At 49.6% G+C, this 14,099-nt stretch overlaps 2 protein-coding genes across 2 annotated transcripts; both read left to right on the top strand.

Annotated features, from left to right (window-relative positions):
• Positions 1 to 1,774: 1,774 nt before the first annotated feature.
• On the top strand, positions 1,775 to 5,764 carry PG986_014697 (Gpi-anchored cell surface glycoprotein; the record flags this gene model as incomplete). The annotated part of the gene is made up of 3 exons (XM_066850919.1): positions 1,775 to 1,892; positions 2,044 to 5,667; positions 5,730 to 5,764. The coding sequence occupies 3 exons, from the start codon at positions 1,775 to 1,777 to the stop codon at positions 5,762 to 5,764; spliced, it is 3,777 nt and encodes a 1,258-aa protein (XP_066693157.1).
• A 3,942-nt stretch (positions 5,765 to 9,706) lies between these two features.
• On the top strand, positions 9,707 to 10,840 carry PG986_014696 (uncharacterized protein; the record flags this gene model as incomplete). Its single annotated transcript, XM_066850918.1, has 2 exons — positions 9,707 to 10,165; positions 10,361 to 10,840. The coding sequence occupies 2 exons, from the start codon at positions 9,707 to 9,709 to the stop codon at positions 10,838 to 10,840; spliced, it is 939 nt and encodes a 312-aa protein (XP_066693156.1).
• Between the last annotated feature and the right edge of the window lie 3,259 nt (positions 10,841 to 14,099).

The raw sequence follows: 14,099 nt of genomic DNA, 5'->3' as shown, positions 1-14,099 counted from the left end.
CTGAAGTGCGGGCGCGCTTACTCCCCGATCTTCTCCATTTGCGGGTTTCGCTTCACGACGACCTCGTGGCAGTAAGATTGAAGAGAATCAAGCCTGCCAGCCCCTGGCAGTAGCTGTGGCCTAGTGTGAACACCTTGCATGGGTTGGGCCGAATGGCGAGATGTGAGTGGCCGCCGGCTGCGGATCCCCTCAACCCCCCTCCAAGTCCCCTTCCGACCACTGCAGCCACTAAACCGCTTCGACGTGGGCTATTTTGGCCAACCCGCTTGCCTCCACAGCATCTTGGGCATCTGCTCTGCCACTGGAGACTTATTGTCTGCATTTCGTCCATCGTATCGTGCTCGCGTCAGCCCAATCGATTGGCCTTGCAGGTATTTCTTTTTCAATGTTGTTTACACGTATCTCGTTGTCCTAAGGAGGACCTAACGTTAGGTAGTAGGTAGCTTCTTCTAGGGGTCTGTCTGTATGTAAGCCCTGCCCACCTTCCCCAACCTGCGGGCCCCATCCCTTGGGGTTCTTTTCTTCCTTTTCTCTTAACTACGCACACATTACCTGCCTATCAAAGCATTTTGCGACTCGTGGGTTAATTGATTCAGATGCTCTCTTTGCTTGTGTGACGTTGCTGCACTTCGTCATTCGTCCGATAGCTCATCATTGCCAATTCAGCTAGGATTCCAGCTTGTCACATCCTGACTGCGACTGACTGCATCTAACCAAACCCCTGGCCCATTATCTAATCCGTCGCAACCTCGAATCACATCCGCCCATCTTTCCTAACCTAGTTGGGAAGCCTATTCTGCTGCAACCCTCTCTCCCCTCGCAGAAGTCGCAACGCGACATCCCGGTTCCCCTGCCGTACCATCGCAAGCGCTAGTCGTCTTTGCTCGACCCCTATCAGGTATCCTTCGGCGAAATAATTGGCTTGTCCCGCTCAGACGCCAGAAACCCCCCAGTCTTGCAGGAAGAGCTTTGTGCTTTCACGCTCGATTCCTAATCGCCAGAACCGGCTTGTCGTCTCCTCCATTCGCCTGGACCCTTCGAGCAAAAGAGCAAGAGAAATTTCTGTTAGACAGCGTAGGCCTGTTGTTTTTTTCGTGTGTTTTTGTTTTCGTGTGGGCGCATCTTGGCCAATCGCTTCCACTTCCATTGCCTGCTGTCCACCCGGAAAGGCCTCCACCCGCCGCCGAATGCTGTCGCTTCCCATCCCAGCCCTCGACTAGATGTCGGAAGCTCTTCAACAGACAACCTCGATTTCTCCCTCCCCGAAGAAGTAGAACGACGAATTGGCTGCGAACAGCGCCGGATCCGACTGCTCGCCAATGCTGGGAAAGACATTGGGACTGTTTGCTCGCTAGAACAACAATATACTCGCGCGACCTTGTACCGCTCTTCCGAATAGACTCTGTGCCGACTTGACTTCCACTTCCACTTTCACTCTACGAGACTGATCTCGCATCGCGAAGCCGAAATAATGTCGCTGGGGGATTGGACAGTGTAGCCATCAAGGAGGCGCACGAAGCTGCGAATGCTGAACCAGGCGGCTGGTATGTTCAATCACACATCCTTTCCCTGGCTGGATACGGAGTTACAAGCATGCCACGACTGGCTCGACCAGAGCTCGATCTACTTTGTCTCCGGATCGGCCACCCCAGCACGATTATCGTCCCATGTGCTTGGTTATTAACCCGTGTCTTTGCGCGATAGGTTCCTCCTCAAATATGCGAGTCGCGATGAAGTTGAGCTGCACAGCCGGGGGACGACGGGCATCGTAGAGATGCGCAAGTCCATTGCCCAGTATGAGGAAGCGTCACCGTTGTACGGCTTCTTGAAATACCGGCGAAGAAACGTCATTGTCAAGTACCAACCGGAAGGTTGTTCAAGGCTTGTGCAAGGTAAGAAAGTTTCCTCTTTCGTCTGGCGCAGCAACTATGTACCTACACGCAACCTTCACCTGCCGCATGTTGTCTCTGCACTCCGGCACGGATACAGATAGGCTTTGAGGCAATCACCAAGCTAATCACACACGTTTCAACGCATACATAGCCCGAGCAACAGTCCATTTCAACGCCGTCTGCGACAATTTCCAGCCGTTCAACACAACTTTCGAGCTCACGAATGCGAGGGACCTCAAGGACACCAAGCTTTCGGCAGCTTGCTCCTTGCACACTGCGACAGGCTCGACGTCGTCCTCGACAAGTTCCCTCCGCAGGCGGCGTTTGATGGAAATTACAGAAGAAGAAGAGGAGGAGAGAGAAAGGAAGAGGCAATCAATTGTTCATGACGAGGAAGAAAACGAAGACGGCAGCGAAGCCACTCCACATTCACCTCCTTTATCGACTCCAGAACCGCCGGTGGTCTTGGATCGTCAGCAAATTACAGACCCACAAGGTCCGGATTTCGCATCCATCCCTGACCCAACGACCTTCTCAGGAGCAATAGCCCAACCAGCCTCACCCTCTAAGTCGGAATTCGACCCTGAGCCGCCCAGGCGCCAGTCTTCGCAGCTCACGCGGCCGGAGCTGCACACCTATTCGTCCTACCCATATGGCAAGCCCAAGGTCAAGTTGGCGCCCCGCCCGTCGATCGATGCGAATTTGAGGCCGCATACATCTGGCAACTATAGACCCATTGCCGCCCTCCCGGCCGGCTTCAAGCTGGCAAAAGCCGTGAAGAAGAACAAAGCGGAGCACAAAATGGAAGAAGAGGAGACGAACCAAAAGGAGCAAGAGAATTCCACAACAAATGCCACGTCGGCTGCAGCCCATGAGGATCATCAGAACCCGGGCGCTGCCAATAGTACTAATACTACATTAGTACTACCGGCGCGACCCGCTACAAGCTCGGGCGCTTCCCTCAAAGGGTCCTCAGCTTTAGCCGACAAGAATAAGATGACACCTGAGAAAGCCCGTCTTATGAAAGCCATGAAACTCCGGGAGAAAAAGAAGAAGCTGAGCCTGCTGCCGACCGAGGTAGTTCCCGAGCCTGAACCCCCAAAGACAGAGAGCACTGCAATGGATGTGCCACCGCCAGAAGATCGTATAGACGGGGATGATGACCAAAGTCACGATAAACTCGAGGTGGAACCAGCGACAACCGGGACCGAACACCCTGAACTGCCTACTCTACCAATGCACAGCGAGGCCAATACGGAAGATACATCCACAGCTTCGCATCCACCTTCGCCAACGGTTGGGTCCTCTGAAGTTGGCGTGTCGACAAAGGCCTCTTCCCTATCCGAGTCCACAGACGAGACCGTTCAATATGCAGCAAAGGACACGGGGATAGATGCCGACGACGGCCCACCGGGTCCCGAAAATCAAGACATACCCAACGACGAGGTGCACTATATGGAGAACGAGCCACGTGAGGCGGAACCCCTCGCATCGGCCACCATCCCGAACAATAATGAAACTGTCGGCGGCCCAGTTGTGCAGCATGAGGCTGCAGACGAGAAGCCGGATGTCTCAGAGGCCTCGGAGGAGCCAGTGGCTGAAGGATCCTCCAAGACTTCGGAGAATGAGCGGCAGGCCGTGGATGTCACGGCAGCATCAGCAGCGTCCCCCAAGGAAGCCACAGCAGCTACCGATGAATCCAAAATTGAGGTTCAAATTCCGCAATCTCGCAGCCAAGAGGTAGCCCCACTGAATCAAGATGAGCCCTCGCCCAAGTCCCCCTATGGCGTACCACTTTCCAGGTTCTCAAGTAACGAGCCAAAGTCGCCCGCAACACCGACTTTAAAGTCTAGGTTTTCAACTCAGGATCTCCGGAAAGCTTCATTTGCTGAGGCTATCCCTGTCGTGGCTGAGGTCATCCCTTCGTCTTCTGATGTTCCCTCGGAGAAGGTTCAACCTACTGAGGAGTCGAAAGCTGCTGCTGGCGCTGAACAAGTAACCCCGGAACTGCCATCCAAAGCAAAGCGCAAACCCTCCGCCATCGATCCTGCTCGAGCCGAACTCGCCAGAGATACCCCTCACTCCGACACAGCCGACCCTCTCCTCGACGAAGCGCTCTTGGACGAGCTGCAGACTGCGACGGTGCAACACGCCCAGTCTATGACCGTTGCCAAATCTCCCATCACCCCGGTATTCCCCAGTACAAGCCCTAGAAAGTCACAAGTTCCAACGCTGCCGCGAGCCGTGTCTAATCCGATTCGTAACTCTCTACTCGTACCCGGAAACAGCAGATTTGGCAGTCTGCGCAGCGTCTCAATGAACAGCGGCAACCTCTCACGACAGTCTTCCAACGCCAGCATGCAGTCTAAGCCGGCCCCTTCGGTGGGATCCAGCATCTCCCAGCGGATCAAAGCCCTGGAGCAGATGGCTGGCAAGGAGAAGGAGGCGAAGCAAGCCGCCGGCCAGGCCCCAGCCGTCGCCGCCGCCCGAAATAGGCCGACCACTCCCTCCGCGGCATTCTTTCCGGTGCGGAAGTCAGCGAGCATCAGGGAACCGTCCGTGTCTCCCTCTGTGACTGACGCTGCCGGCTCTGTCAAAGCACCAGATGCTTCGCCTGAAGAGTCTCGTGAGGGCTCGCCGGACCAGAGTCGTACCACTAAGCGTGATCGCTCAGCCTCTGTCCAGAGCAGGCTATCGGTATTTGAACCCCCCAACCCTACCTTATCAGTCTCCTATGCCCCTCGCGGCCGGCCAGAAGCTGTCCAGGTCACCGCAAGGATCGTGCGAGACGGCGGACAACCATTTCCCAAGAGGCCTGTTTCTCGTGACGAACATAAAGCTTACGATGCCGCCAACCTCAAGCAATCGCCTATCGTGGTCGAACACCAAAAGGCCGAGCCCGCCCAGGAACCAGCTTCCGACTCTGTTGATGCGCCACTTGCCGATGCCCCGACCATCGTCGAGCAACCGAAAGAGACGATTCTGGAACGACGAAACTCGAAACTCGAAACGGAAAATGGGACCGAGAATAAGCGCAGAACGTCCTTGAGTATTGTCAAGGGCTTCATCAAGGACCGTCGGACTTCTGTTTCGAGTCACTCGAACTCGGTCGACAACCTGGGTGCCCCTTCTCCCGCCGCCTCTTCGAGGCCCGCTTCGGCCCATCACAGCAGCAGTGGCAGCATCGCCCGCCGACTTTCCATGTCCAGTCGCCGCTCGATGAGCCGCGAGCGCGACACGCCGGCCGGTATGTCCCCGTCCTCAATCAGCGAGATCAACGGGAAAGGCGAAAAGCAGAGTACCGCCTCGCGTCTCATGCGCCGACTCTCAAGCTCACTAAGTGGCGGCCGAAAAGCCCAATCGCCTAGTATATCCCCTACGGTAGCGGAAGAGGACGACGGTGTGAATACCGTGGCGCCTCCACCCCCCGAGCCGACCGTTTCGACGAAGCCGATAATAAACGAGGAGTCTCTCGTGTCGTCGTATTTGGGTGATGTGAACGTGCAGTTCCCCGACAACCTCCTGTGGAAGCGCCGGAGCTTGTGTTTGGACTCGGCCGGGTTCCTCGTGTTGAGCGCCCTGCAAGGTCATGCCCCTACAGCCAAGGATCGGGCCGTGGGCACGAAGCGCTACCACATGAGCGACTTCCGTCTCCCTTACATCCCTGATGCTGATGTTCAGGAGCTTCCGAACAGTGTCGTGCTCGACTTTGTCTTTGGGAGTGGCTTGCAGGTCGCATGCGAGGATCGTGCCGGGCAGATGATGACACTACATGGTAAGCCGACTGACTGATCATCGACGGGTCTTGCGTGGATGTGAACGCTAACAATGTCGCAGCCCTCGAAGATGCCCACCGAAAGTATACGTCTTGAAGCAATGCCCACGACACTCGGAAGGGATGATCTCTGCCTGTCCTGTATGGCCAACGGCCTCGTTCGTCCCCGAGTACTGTACACGATTGATACCCATACAGTTTTGTTTCGTGCGTTTGTACTTACCTCACACTCGATGCTACGCATTGCATGCCTACTGCTGCATTTCTCCTTTGTTCTCTTCCAACGGCGATTCGAATCGCCCCGTCACCAAGCATCCAACATCGACAGCTGCCCATTTTCCTTTTCCTTGCACCTTGTTGAATCAACACATCTTTCTACTTCACAACTGTGTTTTTTTTTTTTTTTGGTTTTGGTTTTTGTTTTTTTTCCATCGGTTGGTCTGATTGATAATGAGGGGATATGATACATAAAATATTTGTAATCCACCCTCTCCGGCATTCACCCTTAAGATTCTTGTATTTACTTTTTTCCCATGCCACTCCGCTTGCTGTGCCGAGTGCCGCCTACCTTTTGGGCAACCGCTCTGGCGCAGTGGATGCGGAAGCGGTTTTATCTATTCGCTAATGGTGGTTGTTGTGGTATATCCGCCGCCGTGGGTCTTTCACACCATGGCGTAGCGGCACACATACACGCACACCTGGTTAGGGGGTAAAAGAAGAGAAGATGTACACACACAAAGAGGATACCCACTCGGAACTTGTGTAGTGGGAGGAAGAGATCCAGAGAGAGAGAGAGAGAGAGAGAGCTGCCTATCACATATGCGCGAGTTCTTAGACAGAGAAAGAGGAGAGGGAGAAGGTGTAGAGACAGAGAGGAAGAGGAGGAGGCGGTGGAGGAGAGAGAGAACATAGTTGTTGCCAAGAGAACCAACCCAGCCAACCAGATTGGTGGTGTGGCGTTGTTGGCCCCCAGTGTACATATTTGTTGGATAAGGGAGGGTTGTAGACGGGGTCAAGGCCCCTTTCTTCCCTTCTTCCTCTAATACTACAAATCCTGTGAACGTTGTTGCCTGCAGTCACTGGTGACTTGTGCCATTTTAAGGTGGCGTCTCTTCGTGGACTTTGCAGCCGTGGATGCGTATGGTTATCTGTCGTCTATGTTGGGCGACCCGGATCCGAAGTTTGTCAGCCTGTTCTGGAGGACGTTTTGGACCAGGCAGGCAACCATGTTGGCGTTCTCTACGGGGTACCATGCCCAAACAGACGGCCAAAGCGAGTGTACGAACCGGGAGGCGGGATTCGCGCCCAGGTTCCATTGTGACGCAGGCAACACGTACCTGAAGTAATATTTGGTCTGTTTGGTTGTTGTTGTTGGCTGGCTGGCTTCGGCACCCGTGGCATCAACCCCTGGCTGCAAGGAGCACGAGCTCATCACGTTAGGACGCAAGAATACACTCATACTTTCTGAAGAGGGTTGAAGATATTTAACAGGACAGTCAATGAATGTAGAACTTGGTCGGACTGCGGTCGGCTATCGCGCAACTTGACGATAAGCACAACGGGTCCTTCGCCCAGTTCGTCGCAGCCGACTCGCGTCTCCCTGCTCAAGGTCCGGAAACGCCCTGCGTGCGATCGGTACCGATTTCACAAAGCACGACGCCCACCCAGAAAGAACGAGCCCCATGCTTGCAACCTGTGCCTGTTGTGCAAATTTCAAGTGCACGACTGGCGATATCAAGGAACTCAATGGCGTCTTCAACGTCTCCACGCAGTTCCTCATCGCCACCCCGGGTCCTGTACCCAACCCCTCGGCACCAACCCTACCGGGGTTCTCCGACTTGAAAAAGGAAAAGGCAGTCTGGCACACGGCACGGTGGAACTATGACTAAGTCGATGCACCCCCCTACGCTCACACCCCCCAACGGACATAGGCAAAAACACTATTTTTAATTAACACCACCTTTTTTTTGTAATTGTATATAAGTTAGTTTTCGTCGCACTTTTAATTAAATTACTTCTTTTTTTTGTTTTCTTTTTCTTTTTATATTTAACGTTATAGTGAGCGAGTTAAACTTTAATCGTGCGATTTAAGACGTTTCCCGCGGCGCGCGTGTTAGTGTAGCCGCCTTAAAGTACCGGGTTAGCCGCACGATTTTGAAGGCTCGGATAGAAAGCCGGTTAACTCGAAAAAATAGAAATAAGTCGCTTTAGGTGCTAACTCCGGTAGAAGAGTTTCGAATTACGTTTTAAGCTTTTACACAGGTTTTATTAAGTGTCGCACTACCGTATATTTACCTTAAAATATTTATTTAACGTATATTTAAAGCTAATAGAAGTTATTATATACTAAGAAAACGCTAGATTAATAAATTTTTTAAGCGCTATTCTTATTTAGATTTTATTTTTTTATATATTATAAATTTTCGGCGTATTAATAATATTTCTAAGGAGAATATCCGAGAGTTTTTTAAAAAGCTTAAGCACGACTTTTTAAAGTTTATTTTACCGGTTTTTATTTAGAACTGTAACGAAATTAGTATATAGTTAAGTGCTGGCAGTAATTAAATAGTAATCGGCCCTGCCGAAGTGCGAAGAGTTATCGTTAAAAGCTTTATTAATTGAGAATAAGTAATTATAATAAAAGTAATTAATACCGATAGCCGGTTTATTAAGCCGATGGTTATATTTAAGGGCTAATAGTTTTAATTATAGTGATTTCCCGAGGAAAATAATACTTTTATCGATTAAATAGAAGGTTAGACTTTCGCGGCGTTACCGAAAAGCTAAACGAGCAGCGAGCTGGCGTTAATATAGTTTAAATAGATTTTCCTCCTTTAAATTACCCTTAATAATATCGACTAGTAACGCCTTTTTATACTAGATAGCTATGTTTTTTATTTAACCGAGGAGTTTTTATTAATATATATCGAGAATAAGGTTTAGCTCTTTTTTTTTCTAGCTTATACGTCGCATTTTTTATAACCTTTAAATTTAAGGGTGTTTAGTGTGCTTAAAGGGAAATATTACTTTAAGGTTATACTGTACTATTTAAGGTTTAATAATATAGGGATAAGTAAAAAGGAGTTTCTAGGGTATTATACGGCGGCTAAGATTTTTATTTTTAAACTATATATTATTACCGGCGGATAAAAAGCAGCTGGTATTTTTTTTCGTAATATTAATAAGCTTTTAAACTCTCGGCTTTAAAGGTTCGAGGCCTCGTAAACGGCAAGACCGGCTGAAAAGTTAACACTGGATCCGGAGGCCGAATATACGGCACTTTCGTTAGCTACTTTAACTAATTCCCGGTAGATTAAAAATTTAGCCGAGAAGTTAAAAGATGATAATGTGCGATTCGATAGCGTAATACGGAGGGTGCTGTTTCGAAAGCTTTAAAAGAGCTTAAACTCTTTAAACGGCTAGGTCGGCCAGCTTTAGCACGAAAAGGCTCAGTTAAAGGCTAATTTAAAAAAAGAAAGAGGAAAAAAGAGAAAGAGGCTCATCCCCGACCCTAACCGGAAATATGTATTAATAATAGAGGTGAAGGAAGCAAAGAGGAAGGATATAGGTGGCTCGCATACGCCGGCGCGTATAACTCCGCCGGTATTATTATAAAAAACACTAGAATTAAGTTTTAATACGGAAAGTAAGGCTTTCAGTTTAATTAAAATAAAATAACGTTGTTTCTATATTTTTATTATTTTTCGTTGTTTTTTTATAAACTAATCTACTATATTATTACTTGTAGTATTTTTGTTTTTCGCCGATGACCGTTGGGGGTGTGAGCGTAGGGGGTGCATCGACTTATACCGGCGGGTCGCAAGCCGATCCAAAGACGGTCGACCTAAAGGACAAGGTCGTCGGCATCATCGGCACAGGGGCGACTGCCGTCCAGACCGTGCCGGAGCTCGCCCAATGGGCCAAGCACCTCTATGTCTTCCAGCGCACGCCCGTGTACTGCGGGACGCATGTGCAGTCCACGACGACGCCGGAAACCTGGGCCAAGGCGGCCAACGGGCCTGGCTGGCAGTACCAGCGCATGCAGAATCTAGACAAGTTCTACTCGTGGGACCCCGAAGCCCATCCCGACGATGACTGGGTCAACGACGGACGGTCGCACCACCCCGCCGTTGCCGCCGCGTTCGGGAGCGGGCGGGCCAAGGAACTGGCCCGGGCGCTGGAGCGCGGGGGCCCGGCCGCCCGCGATAGCCTCGTCCAGGGGCACGTCGGGCGCCTGCTGCAGCTCGAGCGGCCCGGGGCGGACCGCATCCGCGCGCACATTGCCAGCACGGTCCGGGACCCGGCCACGGCCGCGCGCCTCACCCCGTGGTACCCCATGTGGTGCAAGCGCCCTGCGTACCACGCAGGCTACCTGGCGTCGTTCAAACGGCCGAACGTGACGCTCGTCGACGCCGACGGCCAGGGAGTGCAGTCCTACACCCGCCAGGGGCGGGGAGGCGCGCGAGTACCGATTCGACGTCCTCGTGCTCGCCACGGGGTACATGGTCGCGGGCCTCGGCGCGGCCGGCATCAAGAACGGAGAGGAGGGGGAAAAGGGAAAGGAAAAGGAGGAAGGCGGCCACGGGAGGGCGCAGGGCGCGGCGGACGGCAGTTCGGCGACAAATGGGCCAGCCCGGACTTCGGCACCGTGTTCGGTTAGGCGACGCACGGGTTCCCCAACCTGTTTTTCCAGGTCATGGCCAACGTAGGCATCTCGGGCAACTCGACGCCGGCGTACACCCACGGCGGGCGTTTGGTGGCGCACGTCCTGAAGACGGCCACGGCGGACGCAAGAGCCAAGGCGGAAACCGGAGCCGCGACTGGCGAAGGCGACGCCGGCCGGGTAGCAGACAGGCTCGTCGTGGAGGCGACTAAGGAGGCCGAGGATCGCTGGACCGGCGCGGTGGAGAAGGGCGCCGACTGGTTCGCGGGCGTGGGCATCTGCACGCCGACTTGGTACACGGGGTACCAGCGACTGGCCGACAAGATGCCGGCAGAACAGTTGTCGTTCCGCAAGCACGGGCTCTGGCCGGCCGGCCCTCTGGACTATGCCGACATCATCAACGATTACATCCAGAAGGGAAGCTTGGAAGGATTTACCGTCAGGTCTTGGTTAAGTCTGGGAAATGCGATGGGAATATACCCCACCGCGTTGACTAGGGACGTCTGGTAGAATAACTCGCACAATAGAAGGCTTCTCCGCTATCTCGCTCTAGTCCGACATGAGCGTATTTGTCAACTTGCTCATCGAGTAGACTCTGAATCTGTAATGGGCAGACTTGCAGTTCACATTAGGCGTTTTAGGCATTGGGCCAGAAGTCAAGAATGGCTGTACAGAGTCGCACGTGTACAACATAGTAACCGTTTCTTTGGATCAATAGGCGCAACAGTAAGGCTGGCGTTGTGCTGTAGCTGACCTGGGGGTACAGCCTATTTTTGAATCAGATATGACGGGAATTCCCAAGGGGATGTTTGGTTCGGAGGCATTACGCGTTCTTCAGCTCTGGGTCATAACTGCCTGTCTCGATGTTGCTCAACGGCAGAGCTGAGACTTTTGTGCGCGGCAGCGAGGGCTCATTCATGTCCCTCCTTTTCTGTTCTTTTGCTTTTCGATTCATACCAGCGCAGGCCAGCAGAAGCAAGTGACTCAAAACCGAGCAAACTCAACACATATCGACACAAAAATAAGGATTTTATAAGTATATATCTTCGGCTTTATAGAGCCACAATCGGAGCTTTTACTTCGTATAGGATTACCCCTAACTTTGTCTTCCGCCTAAGTTAAAAGGCAGTCCTTTATTCGTGTTCATATCTGCCCAAGCGATTTATAGCTCTTGATATACTATGGCAATTCACTTTTAGCAACTTCGTTATCGCAATGGATAAAGCGGAGAGACTTGAGCAAGAGTGAGCAATGTCAAGTCTATCAAAGCCAAACCTGAGTCGGCCCGAGTGTGGCCTGACCAAAAGCGGCGAGGGGTTATGTAACCACCAGCGTCCAGATTGACGAGGTATAACATTTTGGTGGGGAAGGTCTAGATATGCAATGCAACGCAATGCTCACCATTTCCATTGACATGGCCAATGGCTTCTTGGAGTTAGCCGCCGTAGCCCCCAATTTCTGGCTGTTGCATTTCAAGTTCCTGGTCGGGCACATCCGTTTCCGGCCTGAGACGAGTTAATATCCCATTAGGAAGCTCGTGCAAATGTGTACGCAGCGTCGGTCCATAAACAAGCAAGTCTACTCTTTCATAATGCGAGGCTATCGGCTTTACGGCCATAAAAATGTGCATAGATCGGCCTGCCTCATATTGCTCCGTGGGGAATATCATGACCGAGTTGCTATCGCTGACGGGTGTTGTCTCATCATCTTCATACAGCGGAACTAACACAGAGTATCCGTACGTTTGAGGGAACCTTGCGTATAGAGATCCTCTGGTATTTGGAGGCAAGTCGCCCGGCGTACGTATCTTTTAATTTGTTAATTGTAGGCGTCTAAGCACTCGGTAGCTGTTTGGGCTAATCCCCAAAAACTCACCATATGCGTCTTCGGTTTTAGCTAAGTCATTTGATTTTCATCCCGCGTAAACTCGGAGTCATTGACATACCGGAAGGAGGGGATTGTCGCGAGCTGAACATCCAAGCGCAAGTACTTTAAGCCAAGAGTATATTATTAAATGGGCTCTGTACGTACGTACGGTGGTTAACGATATATAATATAGTATATTTCAGGTCCTATATAATATATACTTTATTTAAGTAGAAAGGGGATCGTGAGATCCCCTTTATATAGTAAAATAGGTGGTTCGTGCGTATAACGTACGTGATCCCCTTAAACCGTATTAATTATTACCCTTAAATTAGATATATTAATATTAATAACTTTTCTTTTAAGGAAGAATATACCCCTTTTCCGTACCTCCCCGTAGATCGTACGAATATATTAAATCGTCCGATCTTTTATATTCCTTCCTTCGGTATAGGTAGCGCCGTACTTGCTTTATTTACTTTTAATAATATAATTAATTTAAAAGGACCGTAGTCGCCGGTATTATATACGATACCTAGTACTTCGTTCGATATTTAATTAATATTTAATTAATAAGAAAAATCTTCCTTTATATAAATTAATAATTAATTCCCTTTCTTTCGTCTCGATTTAAAATATTCGGAATTTAAATTAATAAATCTATTAATTCGAATTCCTCTTTATCGATATAAAGGGAGGCTTAATTCTTTAATTCCTCGCACGAAAAGTTTCTTTCCTTTAATTATTTACTTTTACCACTATAATTACTTATATGAGACTAAGCTTTAATCTATTTACTTTAATTATTTATTCCTTTTTATATATCTTTTTTGTATACGATAGTTAATATAAATAATACTTTATTCGATCCGTATATTATTACTTTTAAACCGTGGAATATCGTTAAATGTAATAGTGGTTACTAATAAATAACCCTGTTAATTAATTTTATAATTAACCGTACCTTCCTTTAAGATATTATTATTAACGTACGATTACTTTATTTTTTTATTAAAATAATATTTAAATATTAATAACCGTATAGTAGGATAACGAGAGATAAGTAATCGCGATGTTTAATTACGATATTATTATTCGCGTTTAAATTATTAAGTCTTTTAAATTAATATTATTATTATTAATAGTACGCCGTACGCCGAAGGCCTTCGATACATCTACCTAGTTCCTCGTGTAATAAACCGTGCCGAAGCTGGACTAAAAATACACGCTGCTAATATCGTAAAATCTACCTTACGTGCTCGACGTTACCATGCTGGTTCTCACCCACCAGCCTAGTAACCCTTGTTTTAGGGCTTAAAAAGAGATTATCCAGGTTCGGGTAGTCCCCCCAATCTCTATTACTAACTTATATAGCGGCAGTCGACCGGTTCGTAAAAGCTATTTTGCGATAATTTTCGCCGTATCTTTTTTTGTAGTAAGCGCCGCTAAATCGCGACGAGTTCGTAACGGACTAGGTGTTAGCTGTTTTGCTAGCTGCTCTTGTCTTCCCTCGAAGTCTTTATAGTATAGGATCAGGTGTTCGGCTATTTCCCGTCTTTTACCGTAGTTATATAGCGGCGTCGGGACGTTTAAAACCCGACAAGTAAACAGGAACGATTTAAGCCCTATTCTTTTAGTGCGTATTTATATTAAGACCGATACTTCGTGTTTAAACATATCGTCGTAACGACGGCACGCTCTCTAGTTTAGCGGCGATTTTATAGTTAGTTCGCGGCGGCCTCGCGTCGAAGTAATGGTATGGAACTATTTTTATTCCCATTTCTCTTTAAGCGTTTATTCGATCGTTTAACTATCTAGCCATTGTTTAGCTGACGTTAATTAAGCGTCGCTTAGCTATAAAGTCGTAGGGGCTTCGTTAATAACCCCTTAGGGTCTCCTTTAT

This window comes from Apiospora aurea, assembly GCF_038362705.1.
Source record: "Apiospora aurea strain CBS 24483 chromosome Unknown utg000010l_segment0_segment0, whole genome shotgun sequence".
In the NCBI taxonomy this organism is placed as follows: Eukaryota; Fungi; Ascomycota; class Sordariomycetes; order Amphisphaeriales; family Apiosporaceae; genus Apiospora; species Apiospora aurea.
The sequence above is the reverse complement of the archived record's forward strand: the minus strand, read 5'-3'. Positions and strand labels throughout refer to the sequence as shown.